The 24,563-nt window shown below is 43.2% G+C and overlaps 1 protein-coding gene across 1 annotated transcript in view; it reads right to left on the minus strand.

Moving 5' to 3' along the window:
• ANKH (ANKH inorganic pyrophosphate transport regulator) overlaps positions 1-13,094 on the minus strand; it is a 137,548-nt gene extending 124,454 nt beyond the window's left edge. Inside the window, exon 1 of the mRNA XM_069492743.1 lies at positions 12,630-13,094. Coding sequence (XP_069348844.1) covers positions 12,630-12,725 — 96 coding nt within the window. The 5' untranslated portion in view covers positions 12,726-13,094. The remainder of the gene's footprint in view (positions 1-12,629) is intronic.
• Between the last annotated feature and the right edge of the window lie 11,469 nt (positions 13,095-24,563).

Here is a 24,563-nt window from a genome sequence, read left to right on the forward strand (position 1 = left end):
TCGGTCAGACAAGCCTGGCTCCAGAGCCAGCAGCTATTCATCTATTCATCTTCACAGCGGGGAAGGTCACTCCCAAGGTGACTGCCCCATACCCAAGCCCTGGCACAGAGGAAGGTCTGCAGCAAACCTTCTTCAGCACAGAGAACTCACTCAAAGAAAGTGCATTTCTCTGCCTTGAACCCTGCAGGAACGGGGATCTTCCCAGATACACAGGCATATAAAACTGGTAAAATCCCTGCCCTCCCCACGCTTCTGCCTAACCATATGTGCAGTACATATTTGGTCCCAAACGTGCTTATGGAAAAGAATGAAAGCCCAGAGAATTTAAAAGTATTATAATATGAAAAATTCAATTGATCTCTCAGCATTTATAAAAATGCTTTTAATAAAAGAAATTACGTAAAGGAGTTCAATGGTGTGGCTGAAGAGACTAAAAGGCAGATTCTCAATATAAAATCACAGGACAATAAAATACCTGCGAGGGCGGGAGTGCTCACTACGTGTCAGGGACCGGGACACGGGCTCACCCAAACTCAGCATCTCTGAGTGAACTAGAGCAGCTCGCTACAGAGGCGTGTGGGGCCACTCAGCAAGAGCCTGGAAAAGGTGCACACATGCAACAAGTGTTTCTAAGTAGTAATCATTAGTCCAAAGAAATAATCAGATGCATACAAAGATTTCTGTATAAAAACATGTTTCTTGGCATTATTTATCATAGGGACTAAAACAGAAACCACCTGAACATCTAATCACAGGTGATTAGTGAAATAAATTATGGAATATCCATGTGACAGAATGCCAGGAGCATTAATCATCACATTGTAGATGAATATTTAAAACGAAGAAAAATTGCCTATGATAGAAAGTAGGCAAGGGTTATAATTCTGTTCTAAAATATATGCATAGAAAAGAGATGAGAAGACTATGTACTCAAATAAGATACAGATCTCTGGCAGGTGGACTTGCACAAGATTCTTATTCTTAATACTTTTCCTTCTTTTTACAATGAAAATGAATTACATCTATAACTAGAATAAAATTAATAAATGTAGTCTTTTTTTTTTTTATAAAAGGGAGATCATCGTCAAAAACCACGGGCTTTCCCAGTAGCTTGTAATGTTAATTTAAATTTTTTTAATTCTGATAAATTACACATAACATTAAAATTTGTTTTACTAATTTTTAAGTAGGCAGTTCGACGGCATTAAGTACGTGCATAGTATTGTACGACCATCACCACCATCCATCTCCAGAACTTTTTCATCAACCCAAATTAGAACTCTATAACCATTAAACAACAACTCCAGTTCCCCTCTCCCCCTGGCCCCTGGTAACCACTATTCTACATTTTATCTCTATGAATTAAGACTACCCTAGGTACCTCATTTAAGTACAATCATACAACAGTTGTCTTTTTGTGTCTGGCTTATTTCACTTAGCATAATGCCTTCAAGATTCCCTTATGTTGTAGCATACATCATAATTTCATTCCTTTTTAAGGCTGTATGATAGTCCATTGTGTATATATGTTACATTTTGTTTTATGATGTTAGCTTTAAGCAGACTTCCATTTTTAACCATGTCTGAACATCAAAATGATGAGCAGTTCATGTAATTTAAGATGAATGTCCTTGGGGAAATTAAAAACACCAGATTAGGGGAAAGGCTATTTGACACAGAAGCTCCAATTCTCCACCTGCCTAAAAACCACTAAAATACCCAAAATTAAGCTGTATTTTGCAACAGGAAAGAATAATGGTGCCACACACTGTAATGACACTGTATATGTGTCATCTGTGTGAGCAACTGCAAAGGCTGACACAGGAATCGGCACAGGGGTTGCCTCTGGGAAGAAAGCCGGAAGACAGCAAAGGGGCACCACAGAACTCCCTGGGCTGTTAGGAATGTCCCACCCACATCCTGATGGGTGTGGATTACACAAAGGTATACATTTGCCATTTGTCAAAACCCATGGACCTGTATGCTTACGGTCTCTACATTTCACTGCATGTTTCCTTTAAGCCTAAAGGAAATTAGAACAAGTAAGAATTTTAGGGAAACAAAGGAGATTCTGCAGATCAGCTACTGAGGCTCACTGCCACCAAACTGCTTCAGGGTCTCCACTGTCCCTGGAATTAAGCCCAGGCTCCTTTCTATGCAGTGCTGCAACACTGGTTTAGCTGGCAAAGGCTGGTCAACACGCGGGTGGACTAACTGCCTTCAATGCCAGGAAACCTGCCCACGTGTAGGGACCAGCCCAATAGGTGTGCGCCCCAGGTGGTGTCAACACTTCTGTGTGGGAGTAGAAATGAAGTACACCCTGCTGCACCCCATGCTCCAGGACAGGTGTCTTCCCAGGTGATGCAAGGCTTCATCTGAAACCACACCAAAGCAACAAGGTCTCTCTCTGGAAGGCCGCGTGAGAACAACATCCGAACGTGAAGTGAGAGGTTGACTTACTTATCACGCTGGCTGCAAGCTGTCTTGACAGTTACTGTGGTGTGGGAGCTGGCTAGAATCCCGGTAAGGTGAAAGTTACCTCTTTCTTACTAAGTGTGGTTATTTGCTCCTCTCCTCTGTGCAGTTTGTCTTTATAAAATGTCAAGTTTAGGCCACATGTTGTGGGAGGCTTCAGTGTCCTGGCCACTGTGAATTTCCTGCCAAACCATTTAAAGCACTCAGAAGTCAGAGATTTTTTTTTTTTTTTTTTGTAGCCTGCTATTTTAGATTCTCCACACTACGACTCCCCTCTATTAAAATGCATGACCTAGTGGCCAACAGATCTCCAAGTTGTTTATGGCGCAGCATTAAAAAGCATGCAAACTTCTTATCTTAAAAACTGCTTTGGAAACAAAATATCCATACCTAAGCCAAATGGCAAATTAGAAAATGACAGGACTCAAAATACTTTCCTCGACTTAATGTTATTTAAATAATATATATATTTTACATTTTTTACAGGTACGGAGATTTGTCAGGTTTTTTCCTTCCTTTTTTTTTTTTTTTTTTTTGAGACAGAGTCTCACTCTGTCACCCCAGGTAATGTGCAGTGGCATCATGGTAGCTCATTGCAACCTCCAAATTCTGCGCACAAGTGATCTTCCTGCCTCAGCTTCCGAGTAGCTGGGACTACAGGTGCACACCACGACACTTGGCTAATTTTTCTATTTTTAGTAGAGATGGGGGCTCACTCTTGTTCAGGCTGGTCTCAAACTCCTGAGCTCAAGCAATCCTCCTGCCTCGGCCTTCCCAGAGTGCTAGGATTACAGGCGTGAACCATTGCCCCTAGCCTTAATATACATTTTTTAAATGGAGCAGGAATTCTGAAAAGCTTACTGGTATGGACTCACTGTCATTGTAGTTAAAGGCAATAACTTAAAGCAACTAGTTCCCACAGCATAAACACTCACACAGGACTACTGACCCTGAAACATCCCAGACCCAAAATATTCCTCTGGGTCACTCACAAAATTAGCTACCTTTACTTCTCAACTCCTTGGAAGATTACAGCATCAAAGCCCACTTCTGCCCCTCCTGGTTCTGGGCTCATCTTGCTCCCTAGGAAAAGCAGACATTCTGATGTCCAGCCATTTCATTTCAACTAAAAGTCTGGCGAAGCCTTGGCCTCACTTTTGACGTCACCTTTGAAACTTCCTATCTACAGCTTCTGCTTTCTGTGCATTTCCTCCCAGGCTGAAGCCAGAGGCCCCAAGGCCGGCTGTATCTCTGCCCTGGTGGGACAGACCAGCGACACACAGGACGTGTATGGCGAGGATGGGCGTGGAGGCGTGTGGGCAGAGTCTCTCCCCTCCTCATGCTGCAGGATGAGGAGCCCCTGCCGCACCCCAAGGCTGGGACAGTGAAGTCAGCCCATCTTGGTGAGGAGACTACAGATTCTTACTGACAGACGCATCTTTCAGCGTTGACTTCTGGAAAATGCTGTTACAAATCTAAACACCAGCCAGGACCCGTGAGCTAACTTAAACCAAAATATACTTCTCCAACTAGAAGCTGGTCAATCTGTACCTAGAGGATGCCTAAATTTCCAATGATACGAAAATGGTCAAATAAGTTACAATACACCTACAAAAAATGAACCAGGAAGCTCTTTATGTACCAGTAGGGAAAGATGGCCAAGTTATATTATTAGGTGGAAAATGCAAAAATGCCCAGAGGATGCAATTTCATGAACCAGATGTACAGGCTGTCTTTCAACAACTTTATATTATATCTAGGGGAATAAATACCCCTTTTGTCCTGACAAATAACCAAGTTACATTCCTTGCCATGATGGACGTTAAAAACATTTTTGGTATGAAGAAGCAACCATATAGGAGAAGCAGTAAGTTCTGACGCATAAACTTTCTAGTTGACGGAGGTACCTCCTCAATGTCTTTGTGATTTTAAGTTCATCTGTTTTCATAGGATCATGAGCTGTGTCTGGTTGTTGGAATAGAAACGGAATGATCCCAAAGCCATGGAAATAGCAAAAAACAAGCAAACAGAAATACCACCTGGGATCCTATGGCTTGATAACTGGCTGACCTATCTTGTGACTCGATCTTCATCTTTGCAGACTGGTGCTACCCACTTTCCTGACCAGAGCACAGGGAGAAGAGGCAGGGGCCACAACACCCAGATGACAAGACCCACGTCCAAACATCTCACTGCTTCACCGCCACCACCACAGAATCGCTGCCCTACTGCAGTCAGGGAGCACCTTGGCACGTGCTATAATAAACTGTGCTACACAGTTAGACATTTTGCTCAGTGCTGCTCTGATTGCAAAGGTGTTTCATGCGTGTTTTCTGAACCAGAATCTAAGCAATTTGAGGCCAGGGCCCGGGGTCCAAGACAGCAACACTTCCTTTCCTTGTTTAACGGTCACTTCACTGACATTGGATCTAGAATCTCTCTAGAATAGAAAAAAGATTAGGGCAAGAGAGTAAGTGTTACAAAGTATAAATGCTTTTCCCAAAGGAGGATCCCAAAGTTCTTTATTCTTCGTTTTTCCTGAAATTCTAATGAATTTTAGTTTCCCAGATTTTAGTTGCCCAGAGTAGATCAAAAGCAGAACACTAAAAAGCAGGAACTCAACTATTCTTATTGCCCTTTTGTCATTATTATTGAAGAGGACAAGAGGAGGAAACTTAGTTGGCAACTGGTTAGTCGTGAAATGATGAAAGCAGATACGTGACCTTAAAAAAAAAAAAATTTTAAACCCCACCGCACATCGGAGGGGCTTCAGAAACTCACGAGACTGATGGACACACAGGGCTTAGGACTGGCCAAAGTCAGCCCCCGTTGGTTGGTGCCAAACTATTCGTTTAAGTATTTTGAATATCTCACTTCGGGGGATATAGCTGATTGCCCATCCCAACAGTGGACACTGACAAGCCTCCAATGACATTACATTATGTTTTGCATGTGATATTCACTTAATAAGGTAGAGAAATGTGCTACCTAGGTTAGACGATGGAAACCCAGTGATTGCCACTAAGAAGGACAAGCTTCAGTTATCAAGAAAATTCACTCATGTGGGCAGCTCACACCCAGATATGGCTGCAGAAAATAGGGTTTTCTCTATTGCATCTCCACAGCAACTAACAGAATCACAGGTGTTCAGAAAGTACCTGATTTATTATTTTTAAAATGTAAATATTCCCCAAGTCACTGTGGTATGCTATACCAGAGGTTCAATGAGGTTATTTACTCCAACTCATATAAGACATTAAAGGAATAATTCTCCATTCATGATCTCTCCTTGTCCCACCCAATAAAACCTGCCCCATAGTCCCAAATTAAACATTATTATTTAGCACTAATATAAAACTGAGCTTGTCACATCTAAAAAGTGCTACAGTATCATAAACACAATATTATACTGTATACTTTACAAACTGCTTTAAAGAATTTAATCTATTACTAGAAAGAGCATTGTCTCTATGTATGAAGGATATGCTTGTAAGTATTCGGACAAAGTGGTATTTAGGCTGGCCATAAAACCACCTCAATAAATAAACAAATGAGTAAACCAACCAACCAACCTCAGGATTATACCTTTGTGGCTTTAGAAACAACCTGCTTACCAAAGTCATCTAGAGATGTATTTTAAATGTAGAGGGACATCTAAAGATAATTGGGAAATGACAGGAGTCTCTCAATTGGACTAAGGAGGTCACAGTGTCCTTGACTAAATATGGACTGCAAGAAAGGCATGACCTCATTTTCTATGTATGAATGAGAAAATGAAATAGGCACCGAATTATGCCAGGCATAAAGCACAAGGCAGTCAGAGAAAACACATTATCTACTTCTTACACAAAGATGTTCACTGAAACTTTATATTGCAACAGATAAACAAAAAACCTCAGTGTTTAAACAATAGGGTAATATACAGCAAAAGGAATTACGGCATGCTCGTATAATCAAATATTATGCTGCCATTTAAAATCATACTTAAATACTTTTAAATGATTTGGGAAAAATGCCTCTGTATCTTGTAAAGCATCATATACAGCCACATGTGTTTCCTCAATTAAGTTAAAAATATAGAGTGGACAAATACCACATGTTCTCACATATAAGTGGGAGCTAAACGATGGGTATATCTGGTCGTAAAGTGGTGTCATGGACACTGGAAACTAACAAGTGGGAAGGGAGGGAGGGGGTGAGGGATAAAAAATTACCTGTCAGGGACAATGGACATTATTCTGGTGACGGGTACACTAAAAGCCCTAACTTCAACATTATACAATTCAACTATGTAAAAAAATTCACTTGTACCTCTTAAATCTACTGAAGTAAAAAAAGAAATTAAAAAATAAAAAAAAGGATTGGCAGGAGATACCCAAATTTAGTTAAAGAAGTTTTCTCTTCACATTGGAATTACAGGGTATTTTCTGTTGTTTCATTTTAAAAATATCTACCAGACTTTAAACAATTAGCATCTATTACTTTTATAATTAGAAAAAATAATTATTTTCAAATTTACTGTTAATATAATTAGCATCTATTACTTTTATAATTAGAAAAAATAATTATTTTCAAATTTACTCTGTTAATATACAATAAATTGGAGGGGGGGAAAGTCTCCCTTATATTTACTTAGAAATTTAGCTTGGGATTTACATTTCTGTCTCTACACACTTTGGGAAGTGGACTAAATAACAGACACTCCTAATTACTTACGGCAAGCCCTGCCTGGAGAGGCTCAGTGACCTTGGATGAAGAGTCCCTCCCAGTAGGGGCCAGCGCCATACACTACATGTACCATTTTTATTCCTGCACCTCCTGGACTAATCGAAGACTTTTGTTTATTTGTTTGGGGGTGGGAAGATGCATTTCTGTACTCAGTAGACCGGAAGAACATTTATTAGGCTATTTTTCCTGGGCTTATCTTGTTTTTTCATTTTTTGATATTAATAATTTGAGATCTCTTTTTTTTTTCTTTTGATACAGTCTTTTTCTGTTGCCTAGGCTGGAGTGCAGTGGTGCCATCGGAGCTCACTGCAACCTCAAACTCCTGGTCTCAAGCAATCCTTCTGTCTCAGCTAGGACTACAGGCATGCTCCACCATGTGGCATGCCCTGCTAATTTTTCTGGTTTTTTTGTAGAGATGGGGTCTCTTGCTCAGGCTGGTCTCAAACTCCTGGCCTTAAGCAATCCTCCTGCCTCAGCTTCCCAAAGTGCTAAGATTATAGGCATGAATCACCAGGCTGGCCAGAGACTCTCTTATATAGTGGAAGCCTGGATAAGAGAGCTTTCCTAGTAGACCCAACCAAATTTAGTGAATCATTCAGGGCAATTTGAAATATCTAAAGTATTTGAAAGGTATTGAGGTATTTGAAATACTTCTTTCAGATTTGATGTGAAAGAGTAGATTACCTGGCCCTAGACAGAACTCATTTCTTCTGACTCCAAAACAATTTCAACTTTCTTTTTTTCTCTTTCAAAGTCTTCACAGAAAAGTTGTCCTTAACATTTTAAGTGTCATTAGTACCTTAAAAAAAACAAAAAGCTAACTCATTTATTCTACATAATTTGGTGAACTTGGCTTTTAAGGAAATCAGGGACTTGGTACCAAGTTTAGTTTTAAACAGAAATAAGTCCTTTGAATATGGTGAGATCAAATGGACATTTGTAAGTACTTTAAAAGAAATACATTGTTTAAAAAATATCTCAACATCCTCCTTCTTTCCTTAGCAACCTGTATTGTTCTAATGATAAAGACTAAGTGACTTCTAAATAACTTTATTGTGGATATCAGTTGTTTCTTATTTTCTCCCCTTGACCTTTAAAACTTATGCCAACTTTGTTAAAACAAGACACAGTGTTGATTTGATTAGCTGGGTAATTCAACTTTCCTTAAAATGAACTTATTTGTCATAATATTCCTTTCCTGGGAGCCCTCCTTTTGATTGTCCTACATCTGTTGAGTTTTTAAAATTCGAAATATGAGAGCTAAGCTAAGATTCAACTTTAGAGGTAGGCTGGGAGCCAGCAAAGCTAGAACTTACTCCTAAATTTGTAAGAACCAGGTAGTTGTCGGCTTGAACCTCAGCTCTGCCATTTACTACCTATATGATCTTTTTATTTTTATTTTTTTTATTTTTTTTTTTGAGACAGAGTCTAGAGTCACAGCAACCACAAATTCCTGGGCTCAAGCAATCCTTCTGTCTCAGCCTCCCAGTAGCTGGGACTACAGGCATGTGCCACCATGCCGGGCTAATTTTTTCTATATATATTTTTAGTTGTCCAGATAATTTCTTTCTATTTTTAATAGAGACGGGGGTCTTGCTCTTGCTCAGGCTGGTCTCAAAACCCTGACCTCAAGCAATCCACCCGCCTCGGCCTCCCAGAGTGCTGGGATTACAGGCGTGGGCCACCACGCCCAGCCTACCTATGTGATCTTGAGCAAGTGTCTTAACATGCCTAGGCCTCTCAATCTTTCCTCATATATCACATGTGCTGAGATATTATAAATATATACTAGGTACTTAATGAATGGAAGTGATTAATACTTTTGATTCTCAATCTGTAAAAATGGAGATAAAATAATTCTGGATATATGGTAATTATCATAAAGTATTTTACATACCTATAGGGTTCTACAAACATTAGTTTCTACAAATAAAAATAGATGTGTTCTCACTCTTTTCTATGCTTAATATTAAAAAGCAGATCACTTTACTCCATGTAGCTTTTTTTTCAGTGTAGAATTCAACCTTTCTCCTCACCCCCTCAAATTACTGCCACCACCAAAAGGGAAAAAATGTGATAATAGGTTTTGCTAGTTTTGTTAGAATACATACTCCATAATATTTGGGTTTTCTCCCTGACTGAGCTATAAAATGACAGAGAAATCTATATACAACAGATAATGTTTGTGAAGAATATCTGAAGTTCTGCAGAGATTGTTATAGGGCTTCTTCATAGCTGCTCCACACACACTGATGGCCTTGGAGTCATCAATGGGTAATTCCTTTACACAGTCACATTTGAGCAGTTTATTCACCTTTCAGTGGAATCTCTACATAGCTAGATCTCTAACGAAGCCATAAACTGTAATGTTTATAATCATAAAAATACCACATCTAAGAAACATTTAAAATGATTTTGCTAGTCTACTGTTCTTGATGAGCCAGAGACTTAAAAGCTAATGGGATTTTTTTTTTTTTTTAATTTTGCATCCTTAATCATCTCAAAAGCATGTAATCACCAGGTGTGGTGGCACATGCCTGTAATCCTAGCACTCCTGGAGGCCGAGGTGGGATGACTGAGCTCAGGAGTTCCAGACCAGGCTGAGCAAGAACAAGACCCTGTGTCTATTAAAAATAGAAAAATTACCCAGGCATGGTGGTGGGTACCTGTAGTCCCAGCTACTTGGGAGGCTGTGGCAGGAGCATCACTTCAGCCCAGGAGTTTGAGGTTGCAGTGAGCCACAATGACACCACTGCACTCTACCCAGGGTGACAGAGTGAGACTCTGTCTTAAAAAGAAGGAAAAAAAAAAAAAAAAGCCTGTGACCAAGAGGTTACATTTACCTTTGTACTCCTGTATCTCCTCTCCTCCACCTTAGGATTTATAAAGCACTGACATATGAGTCATCATTCACTTGCAGCAAGGTATAATACACCTGCCCACTCAGTGGCAAGACCTACACGTGTCCTCTGTCCGGAAGTCCATATAAATTCATGTCGAGAGCTGCATATTTTCAGAAGTCTAACACAGCCCCACTATTGCAAATTGGTTCATTTCCCCTCTTCTTTACTGTGCTTCAGAGCAGTTGGGGTAAAATGTTATTCTATTCATCACCCACACATACCAGGCCACTCCTTAGCTCCCACTGTAATTCTTTCCCTCTAGTTTAATACTGAGAAAGAGTAAGTACCATTCTTCTCACCCTGTACCATTTTGCAAAACAATTATTTGACACCAGAAGGCAAAGCAAGGTTTTGGAAACCTATCAATTTCTTCCCCCTATGGCTCCACCCCTAACTCTGTGATAAAATATCTCCACCACCAGGCAGCCCATAACCTCATAAATACTCCAGTGTTTGCGGGGAAAGGACCTCAAATGACACTTGTTGATAACATTTTGCTTCTGTGCAAAAAGACAACTCTTTAGTACTTTGCTTACAACAGCTATGATAATCAAGTTAGCAATGTTTTAAGGATGAGTTTGAATTATTAGATCCATAAACCATCTGTATAGTTGTTTCTTATGTCTAGCCTCCCTTTTGTGATCTCAGGTGATCCTTTTCCTTACACTAAAATCCGACCTCGTTACATCAGCCTTTTATTAAATCAGGCAAATGGGAGGCAATACTGTGGTATGCTTTAGGTCATTTAATTACAACAAACCCACTAGTTATCCCTATATGATTCTCTCTCTCTCTCTCTCTCTCTCTTTCATTCAGAACAGTCCCGGCTTCCTGACAATCTTTGGGGCAGCTCCAAGAATATAAGCCTTCAAACAGCAAGAGGTTCAGGTGAACATACAGCACTTGACTCATCTAAAACATGCAATGTAGTAAATTCATGTCTCAAAACTGACCCATAAATGATAGGAAATGCTCAAAATTACTAGTTACTTATGAAAGAAGGGAAGGTGGGCAGGAACGAGGTGGAGCAGGAGAGAAAGAGAAGCCCTTGGGGTACCCTTGTGAGGGACCTGGCAGGGCTGAGTGGAACAAAAAGACACAATATTTCATCAAAACAAACTGGTGGGCTTCCTAGGCAAAGGTCTCCAGAGAGTATGTCATACCATGAGCACCTATCAGCAATACAATTCAAAGTAAAAAGAAGTTTACAATGTGGGCTACATACTAAGGAGCTAATAGAGTTGCAACTGTTCAAAAGTTCTGAGCACAGAGAGACAAATCCAAGCAGGTATTCATCAGATGAAGGAGTCAAACAAATCTCTTATTTGTAACTGCCTTCTGAAAAGCTGTTTGGCTTTTAAAATCAGCAGTGCATCAAAACAGGTGCATACTCTATATAAATATCCTTTTAAGTCTCTGGACTTATAGGAAAAAAGTCGGTAGCACAATACCAGGGGTGTTGCTCATCACATGCCCTGATGACTTCGGACACCTGCCCATCAAGATGGCATGCAGGCTGGTCCGAAGGGAGTGAGTTATCTCACTTGATTGTTCACAGTCAGTTACAGATTGAACTCCTTGTTCTACTACTTTCCCCCCTCCTCACTACTGCACTTGACTAGTCTAAAAAAAAAAAAAAAAAAAGGCATACTGCTGGGGCCCCCATCCCCAAATCTTCTCTGGGCCTTAGAATGCAACTAACTGCATCTTGCTGGAGGCCCTGAGAAAACGGTCCTCACAGGCAAAGTGCAGGGTACCAATGCCCCGCCGCTGGAGAGCCTGCAGCGCACGATTTGCAATGACGCCACATGGAGAAAACATGAAAAAGAAACAAGGACGAGAAGGCAACACGAAACAAAATTGTGCTTCTCTTCTGTAGTGGTCCATGAAAAAAAGAAAAGAACTGCCAAACTAGAAATGGCCAAAGGTCAGCTTATCAGGACACAGTTGGGACACCCCCAATCTTTACCTGGGCTACAAAACAAATGCTAAAAATTAGAAGTACCTGGGAAATCAACTTGGACACGTTATAATACAAAATCTCCCCACAGCACCATCTCCACCAACCATGGATAAATACGAACCCCGCACTTAACCTACTAGAAACTACATTTTAGTTACGGAGCTGGGGTTTACATAATCGCAAATTATATAATACTCCTGTGCACTAAAAACCCTTCTATAGGTGCAGCTTTACACCATCCGGTCTTTTTAACATTTTCCAGAGAGGGCTGGAAAAGTCTGCTGGATAACTGGGGGGAGGGAGGGAATGGGGTGCTAGAAAAGTCATCCTTGACAAGCTGCAATCCCAAATGTTCCAGGATAAAAAGAGACTAGGAGCAGGTGACTCCCCACTGCTCCCATTCCCTGGCTCCCGACGCGTCTAAGGCCGAGGCAGAGCGATCGGGGAGCGCAGGGTGCTGGGCGCTGGGTGCGGGGCGCCGGGCGGAGGGTGCGGGGCGCGGGGTGCGGGGCGCAGGGCGGCGCTGCACCGGCTGGGCGGGGGGCGCGGCCGGGGCTTACCTGCTCCCCGAAGTCGATGGCTATGTTGGTGATGCCCAGGGGCACCAGGAACCGGATCAGGGGCCAGTAGTGCGTGAGCGCCGGGAATTTCACCATAGTCCCCTCCGTGGGCTGACCCCACACACATCTGCCGCCGCGAGGGGACTCTGCAAGGAGGCGAGGGGCGAGCGGGGCGAGCGGGGGCGCGGGCCGACAGAGGCCGCGTCCGGCGGGGCCTCGGGGCGGCGGCGGCGGCGGCGGCGGCTCCTCCTCGCGGCTGCGGCGCCTTCTCCGAGCGCGGCTGCTCTAGCAGGGGATCCGCAAGCTCAAGTCCATCCCTGCTGCCCTCCCACACAACAAAGATCTGCCGGGAAAAAAAAGAGGAGGGACGGCGGCGGCGGCGGCAGCAGCGGCAGCAGAAGGTTCTGCTGACAGCGGCTCCATTATAAGCGCTCTGGGGCCCGGAAATAAATAAATAACCGCGCGCACGAGGCGCCGCCGCCGCCGCCGCCGCCGCCCGGAGGAAATCGGGGCGGGCAGGGAGGCGCGGACACCGCGGGCCGCCCGGGGGCGGGGGAGGGGCCGGGCCGGGCGCGCCGCGGCCTCCCTCCCTGCGCCGCCTGCCTGGCGCGGCCGCGGGGGCGCTGCGCACGCACAGGCCGCGGGGCCGCAGCGTCCGGGGCGCGGGTGGGACTCGCCGCGGTGCCTCCGCCGGCCCAGGGGCGGTGGCGCCGGCCTGCGGGGGAAGCGGGACCAAGGGCGCGGCTGGGAGGGCGGCGGGGAGCCTGCGGAGGGAGGCGTCGGCCGGAGGGGAGCAGGGGCACGGGGCCATCCCGAGGCCCCGGGGCCGCCCTAGGTTGGCGGCCGGGCCCTGTCGCCCGAGCCCCGCGGGGCCGGGGGCTGGGGTTCCCGCGCTGCCCCAGGAGGGCCCGGGCGTCTGGAAGACTCGGCAGCCGGGGCAGGCGGCGGGAGCGCGGATGCGCGGGGAGGGACGCGGGCGCGCGGGGCTGGGAAGGGCCCCCTGCCCCACTGCGGGGGTCGTGCCGAGGAGACAGCTCCCCGCCGGCGACGGTGGCCTGCTGCGGGGGAACTAGGGACCCGGGAGAGATGGAGGTGCCGCCCTGGCCGAGCGAAAGAAACCGAGAAAAGGTCGCCAAGGAGGGAGCATCTCACTTAGGGTTTCCAGGGGAGACGGTGGCCCGTGTCCCTGGGGGGAAATGCGCTGAGGGCCGCAGGGACCGGTCCCTACAGGCTCCCAGACTAGGGCCGGCCGCCTTCTGGGGCGCTGAGCCCTGTCTCCAGCAGACAATTTGCTAACAGCAAACTGGGATTCTCTTCCATGTAAAAAACACTGCGGGGGCGGGGGTAGGGGGGACCTGTCTCTTTTAGAGAAAGAGAAAAATGTATTCTGTTTTGTAACACTGGGCCCAGTGACTTCATAGTAATTAGCTGTGCCTAGAGTTTTACCTAAATCTCAACAATGTGTCACCAAAGCCAGCATCCACCCCGCACCCTGGCATGCTATGACGGGGGGTTGAGGACCCGGTGAATGGAAAGGGCCGTTGCTGGGCTGGCTTCATGGGCGTGCGACCTGTGCAGCCGCAGACGGCTCTGCTCTTAGAAGGACCTGTGCTTGGTTGAAGGCTCTGCTGTTCTCTTGAAATTGTTAATTTTTGAACAAGGGGCCCTGCATCTTCATTCTGTACCGAGCCTGTCAAATTGTGTCCTCTGTCCTGCTCTAATTATTTTGTATCCCCCCATACACATCTTTTTAATAAGTGAATGAATTAAAATAACTCATTATTAAAATAAATAAGGTATTTTGTGACTAGGACCGAACCTATTAAGTCACATTTTAGCTTTATAAAGGTTATGTAAATAGTGATCTTGAGATCTCAATGTCCTGGGTTCGGGTATTTCACAACTATTTTGAAAGTATTAAAAGTTTCCATATTTTATGCCCTTTTAAAATACCTTTTTGAAATTCCAAACAGTCTGAACAACACCTTGAGAAACAGGAAGCTAAGTTACCTGGTAGCTCTGGATGTAACTTCAAATTATATCCCCTGTAATTAAAATGAAACTTTGGTAATTATTTATTGTGTTAAATGTGTCAAATACTAATACTGTAGTTAAAAGATTTCCCAGAAAAATAGGAAGTTCATGTATACAGGACCCTCCTCGGGAGCAAGTTCCTGAAAGGTGTGTTTTAATATAATTGAATCTTACTTTAAATATACAAAGGGAGTTTGTTATTCAAAGGACTTCTCTGGGAAAGAGTTCTTTTCTAAAGCAAATATCACCTCGAGGTTTACCATTCTCTTATTGTAGGTTTTCATGGGCTCCTTTTACTTAAAGCAATGCAATTACACCGACCTTTGTCTAGAATGTGGGATTGATGAGGTCCTAGATCGATCCTCTTCTAGTCCAGTTTGCTTTCGTTGGTCTCTGGGCAAGGACCTCCACATCCCTGCTGCTGGCTGATGCAAAAGCACACCTTTGGTCTCAAGGGGGAATGGTGAGAAAATTCTACTGAATCAATGCAAGGCCGTCATCCTTGTTTGAGTATTCTAAGTGCATTTTTAAATGAGTGATTTAGTAGGTCATCTTTGATTATGGCAAAGAGTTTAGATTTTAAAGGCCTATGAATTTCAATAATGCTATGGCAATATGGAAATGAATGGGACATTTAATAATTTTTTTGGTCAAAGAGACAGATTTCAAAGAGTTTTTGGCCGGCCTCTCTTTATTTTGTTTATTTATTTTTTACAGACAACATCTCACTCTGTCACCCAGGCTGAAGTGCAGTGGTGTAATCATAGCTCACTGTAAACCCAAACTCCTGGGCTCAAGGGATTCTCCTCCAGAGTAGCTGGGACCAAAGGGAGCCACCATGCTGGGCTCATTTTGTATAAAAAATTTTTTGTAGAGATGGGGGTCTCACTGTGTTGCCCAGGCTGGTCTGGAACTCCTGGCCTCAAGCAATTCTTCCACGTTGACCTCCCAAAATACCGGGATTACAGGCATAAGCCACCACACCCAACCTCTCTCTTTTTAAACTCCAAACTATTGGTGATCGATGTCTAGTTTTCGAAATGAACAAAGCTTCCCAGTGTAGAGTAGACTAGATATAAATCTAAGCCTTGCTGTTCTATATCTGGGCCTAGAGCAATTTTGCTCATGGCTCATGGGGAATGTGGTGAGGGGAAGTCTCCAATTCTAGCCTATTTAATTGTGTTCATGTAAACATCGTCATATTGATGTAGGCAATAGTTTGAAAGGATCATTCCAGGATATAAGTGATGATAATGAGCAGTAAGTTTTGTAAGTTAACAAGAAGCCAATAAGAGGTCCCAAAGCCATTTAAATTAGATTCAGAGGGTGTTAGCTTTTGGAAGGTATAGCTTTTTCATCTATTTATAAAGTCTCAGATTTGATTGCTTTTGGTCAAAGATCATTACAATATTTACAGACTCTACACTCAGCAATGTAAAGAAAAAAGTGTACATGTAGGAAAAAAATACTGGAACAAAATATGCTCAACTATTAACAGTAGTTATAGCTGCGTGGTATGAATTTGGGCGATTATTCCTTTCCTTTTATACTTTTCTGTATTTAACACAATGGGCATGTACAAGTTTATAAAAAGAAAAAGAGCTTTAAAAAATATTTACAAAACTTCATGGGATGTGCAAGGTAGTCTTGATTTCAGAGCCTGGAAAAAGTTACTTTTTGCAAAATAATTTCATAAATGACCAGCAATATCATTTTGGTGCCTAAAATTATTGTTGATGCCAATTTTTTGAAGGAGCAATGCAAAAAGACTTAAAGTTGTATACATGTCTAATTAACCTTTTTTTCTGAGATTGATCTTAAATGAATAGGTTCAAGTGACCCCAAGGAAGATATGCTGCAAAAGGCAGAATAAAACATAATATTTAAGATTATCCAGTCCTAGAACTCTGTAACTCAGACCTCTGTGACTTAAGGAGCACAATGACATCAGATTGGGGTTGTAGAAAAGAACGTGATTTGGAAGCAGATGCCATATAGATTTGTGTAAGCCTGACCTTACAGGGTCATCTATATTGGTTACACATAATATCAGGTATTTCGTATAACCAACTTATTTAACAGATGGTTTTGATGGAAGACTTAGTCTTGGAGAGTGGTGTCTAGTTTTAAAATGAATCATAAGCTCCCCTCTTATAGAGTAGACTGGATATAAATTTAAGCCTTAGAGTCCTACATTTGGGCCTAGAGCAATTTGCTCCATGCTTCATGGGGCCTGTGCTTAGGGGGAAGTCTCCAGTATTAGCCTAATAAATTGTGTTCATATAAACATCATCCTACTAATGAAGTCATGATTTCTGCCCAGATGCCAGTTTCCAGAGAGCAAAAAGAGAAGTTGTTTCCTTGCCCCCAATTGTAGGTTCTACTTTTACCATCTCTGTGTCATTCCAGCCCAAAGCCTTTGAATAATATGCCTGTGCTGATTATTAAAGTCGGTTTCTGTGCTCTGAGCACTTGCCCACAGTGAAGGTAGAAGGTGAGTGAAATGGGTAAGTGATCCTGAAACTGACTTTTGTTGTAGATAAACTACAATTAGCTAGTTAAATTCTGCCAAGAGTTATAGTTCTCACTTTTACTGACTTCCTTAATAATATTTTTAAAGAGACCACATAGATGCTTCAAAATGTGTGCTGTAAAAAGAAATGGAGAAGATTTCTATATGCTGATATGGAATGATCCACAGACTATTTTAAGTGAAAAAAGCAAGGTGCCAAACTGTATGCTATTTTGGGGGAAAAAAGGGAGAGAAATATAAATATGAGTGTATGTGTGTGCATGTGAATTTGCTTATGAAAAGATACACCGGAAAGATAGGCCAAGAATTAATTAAATTTTTATCTATAAGAGAAGGAAAGGAACAAGGTGGAAAAGGGTGGGAGAAAGATTTCTCTGAACATACCTTATTACCAGACTTTAGCTTTGGAAACCCTCCTGTTTTGCATGTTGAAAAAATAAAATTAAAAGAAAAAAATGATGGACAGGAGACAAATGTCACACAAGGTTTTTCCTTGTTTATTTCCCTTTTATTCTGAGGAAAGGATTTGAGGCAGCTTCAATTAGAACACAGATACACGCCTTATACAGGTTTATAAATTTTGATTTTTTTTACAATTGCTAGAGCATGAAACCATTTGGAGAGACTCTGGCCAGGTCAATTATGTAACCCTGTGGCCTTGTGTATTGGTAACTGTTAACTCACTGCTACCTCTGAAAAGTGACCTAAAAAACAAGAGTGAGTTTGGGGATGGATTCTGCCTATGCCCATCAGCAACGATACCATCACCAACTGACTTTCAGGATTCTTGAAGTAATGTACTTTGTGTAGGTGAGTATTCGATGATGTGCTGACATATTTGGCTCATTATAGTGAAATATAACAGGTAAGCATATAAGTAATTCATTCTGGCTAAGCAAACCTTAGGTCTGGCAATTCTTTTTTGTTTTGTTTTGTTTTGTTTTGTTTTGAGACAAGGTCTCACTCTGTCACCCAGGCTAGAGTGCAGTGGCACCATCACAGCTCACTGCAGCCTCCAACTCCTGGGCTCAAGTGATCCTCCTGCCTCAGCCTCCTAGCCACTGTGCCTGGCTTATTGTCTTATTTTTTGTATAGATGGCATCTTGCTCTTCTGCCCAGGCTGGTCTCCAACTGCTGGCCTCAAGCAATCCTCCTGTCTGGGCCTCCCAAAGTGCGAGCCCTGCACCCGGCCAGGTCTGGCAATTCGTAATGAAGATAATGGGATAGAGAGATGAAACTGAGATTAAAATGTTAACTATTTGGCCGGGCGTGGTGGCTCACGCCTGTAATCCTAGCACTCTGGGAGGCCAAGGTGGTTGGATCACTCGAGGTCAGGAGTTTGAGATCAGCCTGAGCAAGAGCGAGACCCCCGTCTCTACTAAAAATAGAAAGAAATTATCTGGCCAACTAAAAATACATATAGAAAAAATTAGCTGGGCATGGTGGCACATACCTGTAGTTTGAGGTACTCGGGAGGCTGAGGCAGGAGGATCCCTTGAGCCCAGGAGTTTGAGGTTGCTGTGAGCTAGGCTGACGCCACAGCACTCACTGTAGCCTGGGCAAAAGAGCGAGACTCTGTCTCAAAAAAAAGTAACTATTTTTTGTTCTTCTTTTTCCTCTCTCTCTTCAACTTCTGATTGTTTTATTTAAATGACCAGGATAACATACAATGCTTATAATTAAAAATATTTAATTAAACCATAAATTATTATCCTTGTCACCTATTCAAGATCTTTTTTTATTTTTTTAAAGCTTTTGAAATACCCTGTCTTTCCTATCTCACTTTGAGCACTTCTTTCCCATTTTATATTTTGGCAATCAAAGTCAGGGCTGCATTAGTTTCTATTTCTAGTGTATAAATCTGATCACAAAATATGATCTATATTATAGATATGGATAAATATTATCTATCACAAAATATTAAATATCCTGAGGATGGAACAATTTAAAATATTGTTACATCTCTTTTCACCCCCCTCTACTTTTCACCTCCATCCCTAGGACAGTAATAGACACTAAATAAAATGTTTTCCATAAGTTTTTTGTTTTTATGTTTAATCTCCAACTTGACAAGTATGTTATCCTTTCCATAATATAGTTCATGCTAATCAGACATCTTTCTCGCATTCTCAAAATATATAGAAATCAGATTCTCTTACTTTTCAGACTTTACTGTCCCAGAGAAAAGATAGACAAATAATGGTTCTTTAAATTGTTACTGCATATTAATTGAATCTGTTTTCCCTTTTCAGTGTTACTAATTAGGTTAGAATAGGTATCAATTCATCAGACAAATAAGTACTGTGATACCACCTTCACATTAAGCATGTAGCTTATCCCTAAGTTCTTGCACCTGCACTAAAGGATTTTTATACTTGAAAATGTTCTTGATTTCAAGGTGATATCCCCCTATTTATTTCATGATTTTACTTATGACTAAATAGGTCGATTGGTTGGACAAGGTGTTAATGAAACCAGTATCATTTTTATTTCTATATAGATCAGTCAATGTTGTTTTAATTCATTTAGCAATCTCTTTTGAGTGCCTACTGTGTGCCAGGCATGGTGCAAGGTGCTGGGTATATAGTGTTGAACAAACCATCATGGGCCGGGCGCGGTGGCTCACGCCTGTAATCCTAGCACTCTGGGAGGCCGAGGTGGGCGGATCGTTTGAGCTCAGGAGTTCGAGACCAGCCTGAGCAAGAGTGAGACCCCATCTCTACTAAAAATAGAAAGAAATTATATGGACAGCTAAAAATATATATAGAAAAAATTAGCCGGGCATGGTGGTGCATGCCTGTAGTCCCAGCTACTCGGGAGGCTGAGACAGGAGGATCCTTTGAGCTCAGGAGTTTGAGGTTGCTGTGAGCTAGGCTGACATCACGGCACTCACTCTAGCCCGGGCAACAGAGTGAGACTCTGTCTCAAAAAAACAAACAAACAAAAAAAAAACAAACCATCATGATCTGCCTAAGATTGGGAGCAATGTAAGAAGTGCTCTCTCATTCCCATTCAACACCAGAGTAAAGGTCCTAGCCAATGCAATCAGGCATGTAAAAGAAATAAAAGCCATATATATTGGAAAGAAAAAATAATATTTTATTCACAGATGACATGGTAGTTTACATAGGCAGTCCCAAAGATTCTACAGGAATGCTAAGAGAACTACTATGACAGCTTAGCAAGGTCACAGGATACAGTCTCATCATCGCATTTAATTCTCAAAGTAATCCTATGAATTTGCTATTATAATTAGGTCCCTTTTGCTCAAGTCTGTATTTCAACCCTGAGTGGTCCAGCTTGGGCCAGGTGCCCACCCCAAGTCAATCAGATGGGTCAAGGGTGGAGTCATGTCTACAATGACCACTGAGTACCCCAGGGAGGAGCAGCTGAGCAGACAACTCCGCAGGTGTCTTGCACAGGGCGCCCTCCCCCTTGGCTGTGTAACATGTATATACATCGCCCCACATGTACGATTTTTCAAAGATGCCTCTGCCTAACAAGGCTCAGCTATTCTAGCTACAATGTGAAATGTACACTCTCCTTTCCCAACAGAAGGCAACTCAAGGTCATGTCCAGCCACTCTATGTAACATTGGGGTCCCGGCACCAGGGTTCATAGACAATCTCGTCTTTTTCCATATAAGGTAGTATTGACCCTTTTGCTATATAAGGTAATATTCTCAGGTTCCAAGGCTTAGGGAACAGATATCTTTGGATGGCCTTATTTAGCCTATCACTAGTAGCTTCATTAAAAATGTAAAACAAAACAGGTAAGGCAGGGCGTGGTGGCTCTTGCCTATAATCCCAGCACTTTTGGAGGCCGAGGTGGGAGGATCACTTGAGGGCAGGAGTTCAACAGACCAGCCCAGGCAACCAGCCTGGGCAACCTCATCTCTACAAAAAATTAAAAAATTAGCTTCCCCTCCCCTCCTCACCTCTCCCCTCCCCTCCCGTCAAAAAAAAAAAAAAAAAAGAGGGAAAAAAAAAATTACCCAGGCATGGTATGTGCTTGTAGTTCCAGCAACTTGGGAGGCTGAGGCAGAAGGATCTCTTGAGCCCAGAAGTTAGAGGCTGCCATGAGCTATGACTCCACTGTACTATAGCCTCGGTGACAGAGTGAGACCCTGTCTCAAAAAAAAAAAAAAGATAAAACAATTTTAATATATTTTAAATATCAATGAGATTTTTATATGCTTTTTTCCTACCAGTCTTCAAAATCCTGTGTGTATGCACAGGCTCTCTGTTCTCTCTGCATCCTGTGGTGGGTTGTTCTTGGGTTGGGGCACAGCTGCACACACATGGGGTCCTGTCCCAGTAGAGGGACCCCACTCAGAATCTCTCTTTTCATTGGGAAAGGGTGGCTTTGCCCAGGGGAATAAACACCTTGTGCCCAGTTGCCCAGAGCACTAAGCCTAGGGCCAGATGTCTAGAGGACAGGTGCTGCCCCGGCTCAACCAGTTAAGAAAGGACCTTTGTTTAGTACTGGAGACCTTGGCTGTGGCTTGCCCCATGGGAAGCTGAATTCAGGCCCCGCCACTTTCTCTGGCAGTTGTGTGTGGAGGGGATGTCCTGGCAGGGCTGAGTCCTCGGATCTCACTACCTTGTTGCCAGGAAATGAAAACAGAAAAGTACCCATAGTTGCCCGCCGCGCAGGCCTGCTGTTCCACACAGCTGAAGATGGTAGAAATAGGATGTTAGGTCTCTGATTGCAAAGCCAGTTCTCTCAGCTACTCTCTCTTCAGTTCCTTCTGGCCTGACAGTATCCATGCAGGTTCGGGCTTGGCTCACTCCCTGAGGTGGGCCGAGACAGGGATGGCTTAGGAGGGCAGCCCCACGTGGCACTGAAGTAGGACGGCAGGAGGGCAGGGCAGGAATTGGGACAAACCAGGGTGACCCACGTGGCCGAGGGAAAGACTGGAGCTTCAGGAACAGCCTCCAGGTGTGGCCAGGCTGGGGGAGGAGGCCGTGGCTGGGCTGGTCACAGGGAGACTTGTTTTGGATGGAGATGAACTGTTAAGTTTGTTTTTCAGTGAACTGCCCCACCCAAGAATGTTCCAGTCATGTCTTAAAAGGCTCAGCCCCTCCAGAGAGGGTCTGGTTTCCCTGAGTCAGTGATTTTGTCGCCTTCTGTCTAAGAACCCTGCCAGTTCGTCTCCAAAAGAGTGTTTTGCCCTTAGGGTGGAGGGGGTCTCTGGCGGCTCTGGAATGAGACACAGTCCTCTTAGCCTTTAATTTTGTAACTTTCCAATTCCCTCCCAGGGTTGGGGCCACAGGTGGGCGTTTGGCTTGGACCTGACACTGACCCCATCAGCTCCAGTTGCCAGGGCTGCCTGCACGTAGCACATATCCATGAACATCGTCCACTGGCACCCCATATCTTGGATGGCTCGGCTGCCCACCAGGCCAGAGGAGCTGCTGCTGGGAGCCCCATCCTAGAAGTAATGAAAACGTCTCGTCCTTGCGCTGGTGTGTCCCAAGGACTCTACTAAGTGCTTTTAAAGCATGTTTACAGCAATGTGTTGAATGTGCACTTGCCTCTCTTTGATGTGTCCACATAGAACATGTAGCACAAACCTCAAAAAAAATGTATGGATCAATAACAAGTTAGATTTGTATCCTAGCTCTCAATGCAAATGACAGCACAAGTTTATTTGGTTTGCTTTTCCCAGGGCTTGCCTTTTTCTCACAATATTTCATGATTTAAATTTGTACAATCTCCAAAACGGCAATGATGCCTCAGTCCCCTTCAAAGTAGGCACCTTGGGACCGCACACAGTTCTCCCAGCGTCTCTTAATCAACCTGTACACGTCTAACATTCTCAGTGTTCTGCCTGTTGCAGGCCTTCCAGAACGTGGATCACTTTCAACAGATTCTCAACCATCTTTGAGGCGTTTGTGCCACACTTTTACTAGTGCTGCACTCATTGTATTGTCCCCGAAAGCCTTCTGAATCATCTGAGTAGACTGTGTGGAGGAATGTTCAAGCTTAATGCAAAATTTGATGCAGATTCCTTGCTCTACTCACTCAGTCATTTTGAATGCGACAGCCACACAGCACACACGCTCACTCAACGGCATCTGGCCCCACTGACTAGTGAAGAGACACAGTCATTGTTCACGAATGCGCATTTCGGTCCACTCTCTTTGGCTGCCAAGTTACAATCATGTGGCACAAACTGTTCTCGTTATATTAACAATGGCTGGGGCCGGGCGCAGTGGCTCACGTCTGTAATCCTAGCACTCTAGGCGGCCAAGGCGGGAGGATCGCTCAAGGTCAGGAGTTCAAGACCAACCTGAGCAAGAGCGAGAGCCTGTCTCCACTAAAAATAGAAAGACATTATATGGACAGCTAAAAATATATATATAGAAAAATTAGCTGGACATGGTGACACATGCCTGTAGTCCCAGCTACCCAGGAGGCTAAGGCAGGAGGATCGCTTGAGCCCAGGAGTTTGAGGTTGCTATGAGCTAGGCTGATGCCATGGCACTCTAGTCTGGGCAACAGAGCAAGACTCTGTCTCAAAAAAAAAAAAAAAAAAAAATTGCTAAGAGAGTAGATTTTAAGTGTTGCCACCACAAAAAAATGGTAAGTATGTGAAATTAAAGTATGCTGCTATTAAATAGCATGAGTTAGCATTCCACAGTGTGTACATATATACAAACACTAATGCTGTGCACCATAAATATTAATATATACAATTTTTACTTGTCAATTAAGAAAAAAAGTAACTTGCCTGGGCGCACCGGTGGCTCTTTGACCTCAGAGGCTCCCTGCTGCATGCCCAGGGCCACCCTGGAGATACACATCTCCCTTCCTACTTCTAGTTTGTACGTCCTGGGGCTTTTCACCTCAGCTCCCAGGTAAACAGCGACAGTGCCCCAGGGAAGAAGCCTGGCTCTCCGTTTGGAGGATGATAGATTACTGCAGAATTTTCTGAGGGAATGATTCAAAATGGGGCCAGAGGGAGGATAATGTGGAGCATTTCCGAGCAACCTGCCTTGCCACTTACCTTCGGTTTTAACTCGTGATTGCTTTAAACATTTCTTATTAGCATGGGGTGGGGGGAAGGCTGTAAATAAAAAGTTTTCATACCAAAAAATGTAGTGGGGGATTTGCAAGCTTTGCTGACAGATTGCAGGCTGCAAAACAGATTTGGGGGTGAAATCTAAGCTCTTTGTGTTTGTTCCTTCTCATTTCCTCTCTTTTATGCTTAATGCATGGTAAAGAAAAGCTAATTAGGCTACTGTAGGAATAGCATAAATAATCCTCATCCCTAAATAATGTTATCTATTCATTGCAAAATATTTTGCATAAAGAGGCGGTTTCTTTCTTTCTTTCTTTTTTTTTTTTTGAGGGGAAAAAGT

The sequence above is a fragment of the Eulemur rufifrons genome, chromosome 17, assembly GCF_041146395.1.
Source record: "Eulemur rufifrons isolate Redbay chromosome 17, OSU_ERuf_1, whole genome shotgun sequence".
Lineage (NCBI taxonomy): Eukaryota > Metazoa > Chordata > Mammalia > Primates > Lemuridae > Eulemur > Eulemur rufifrons.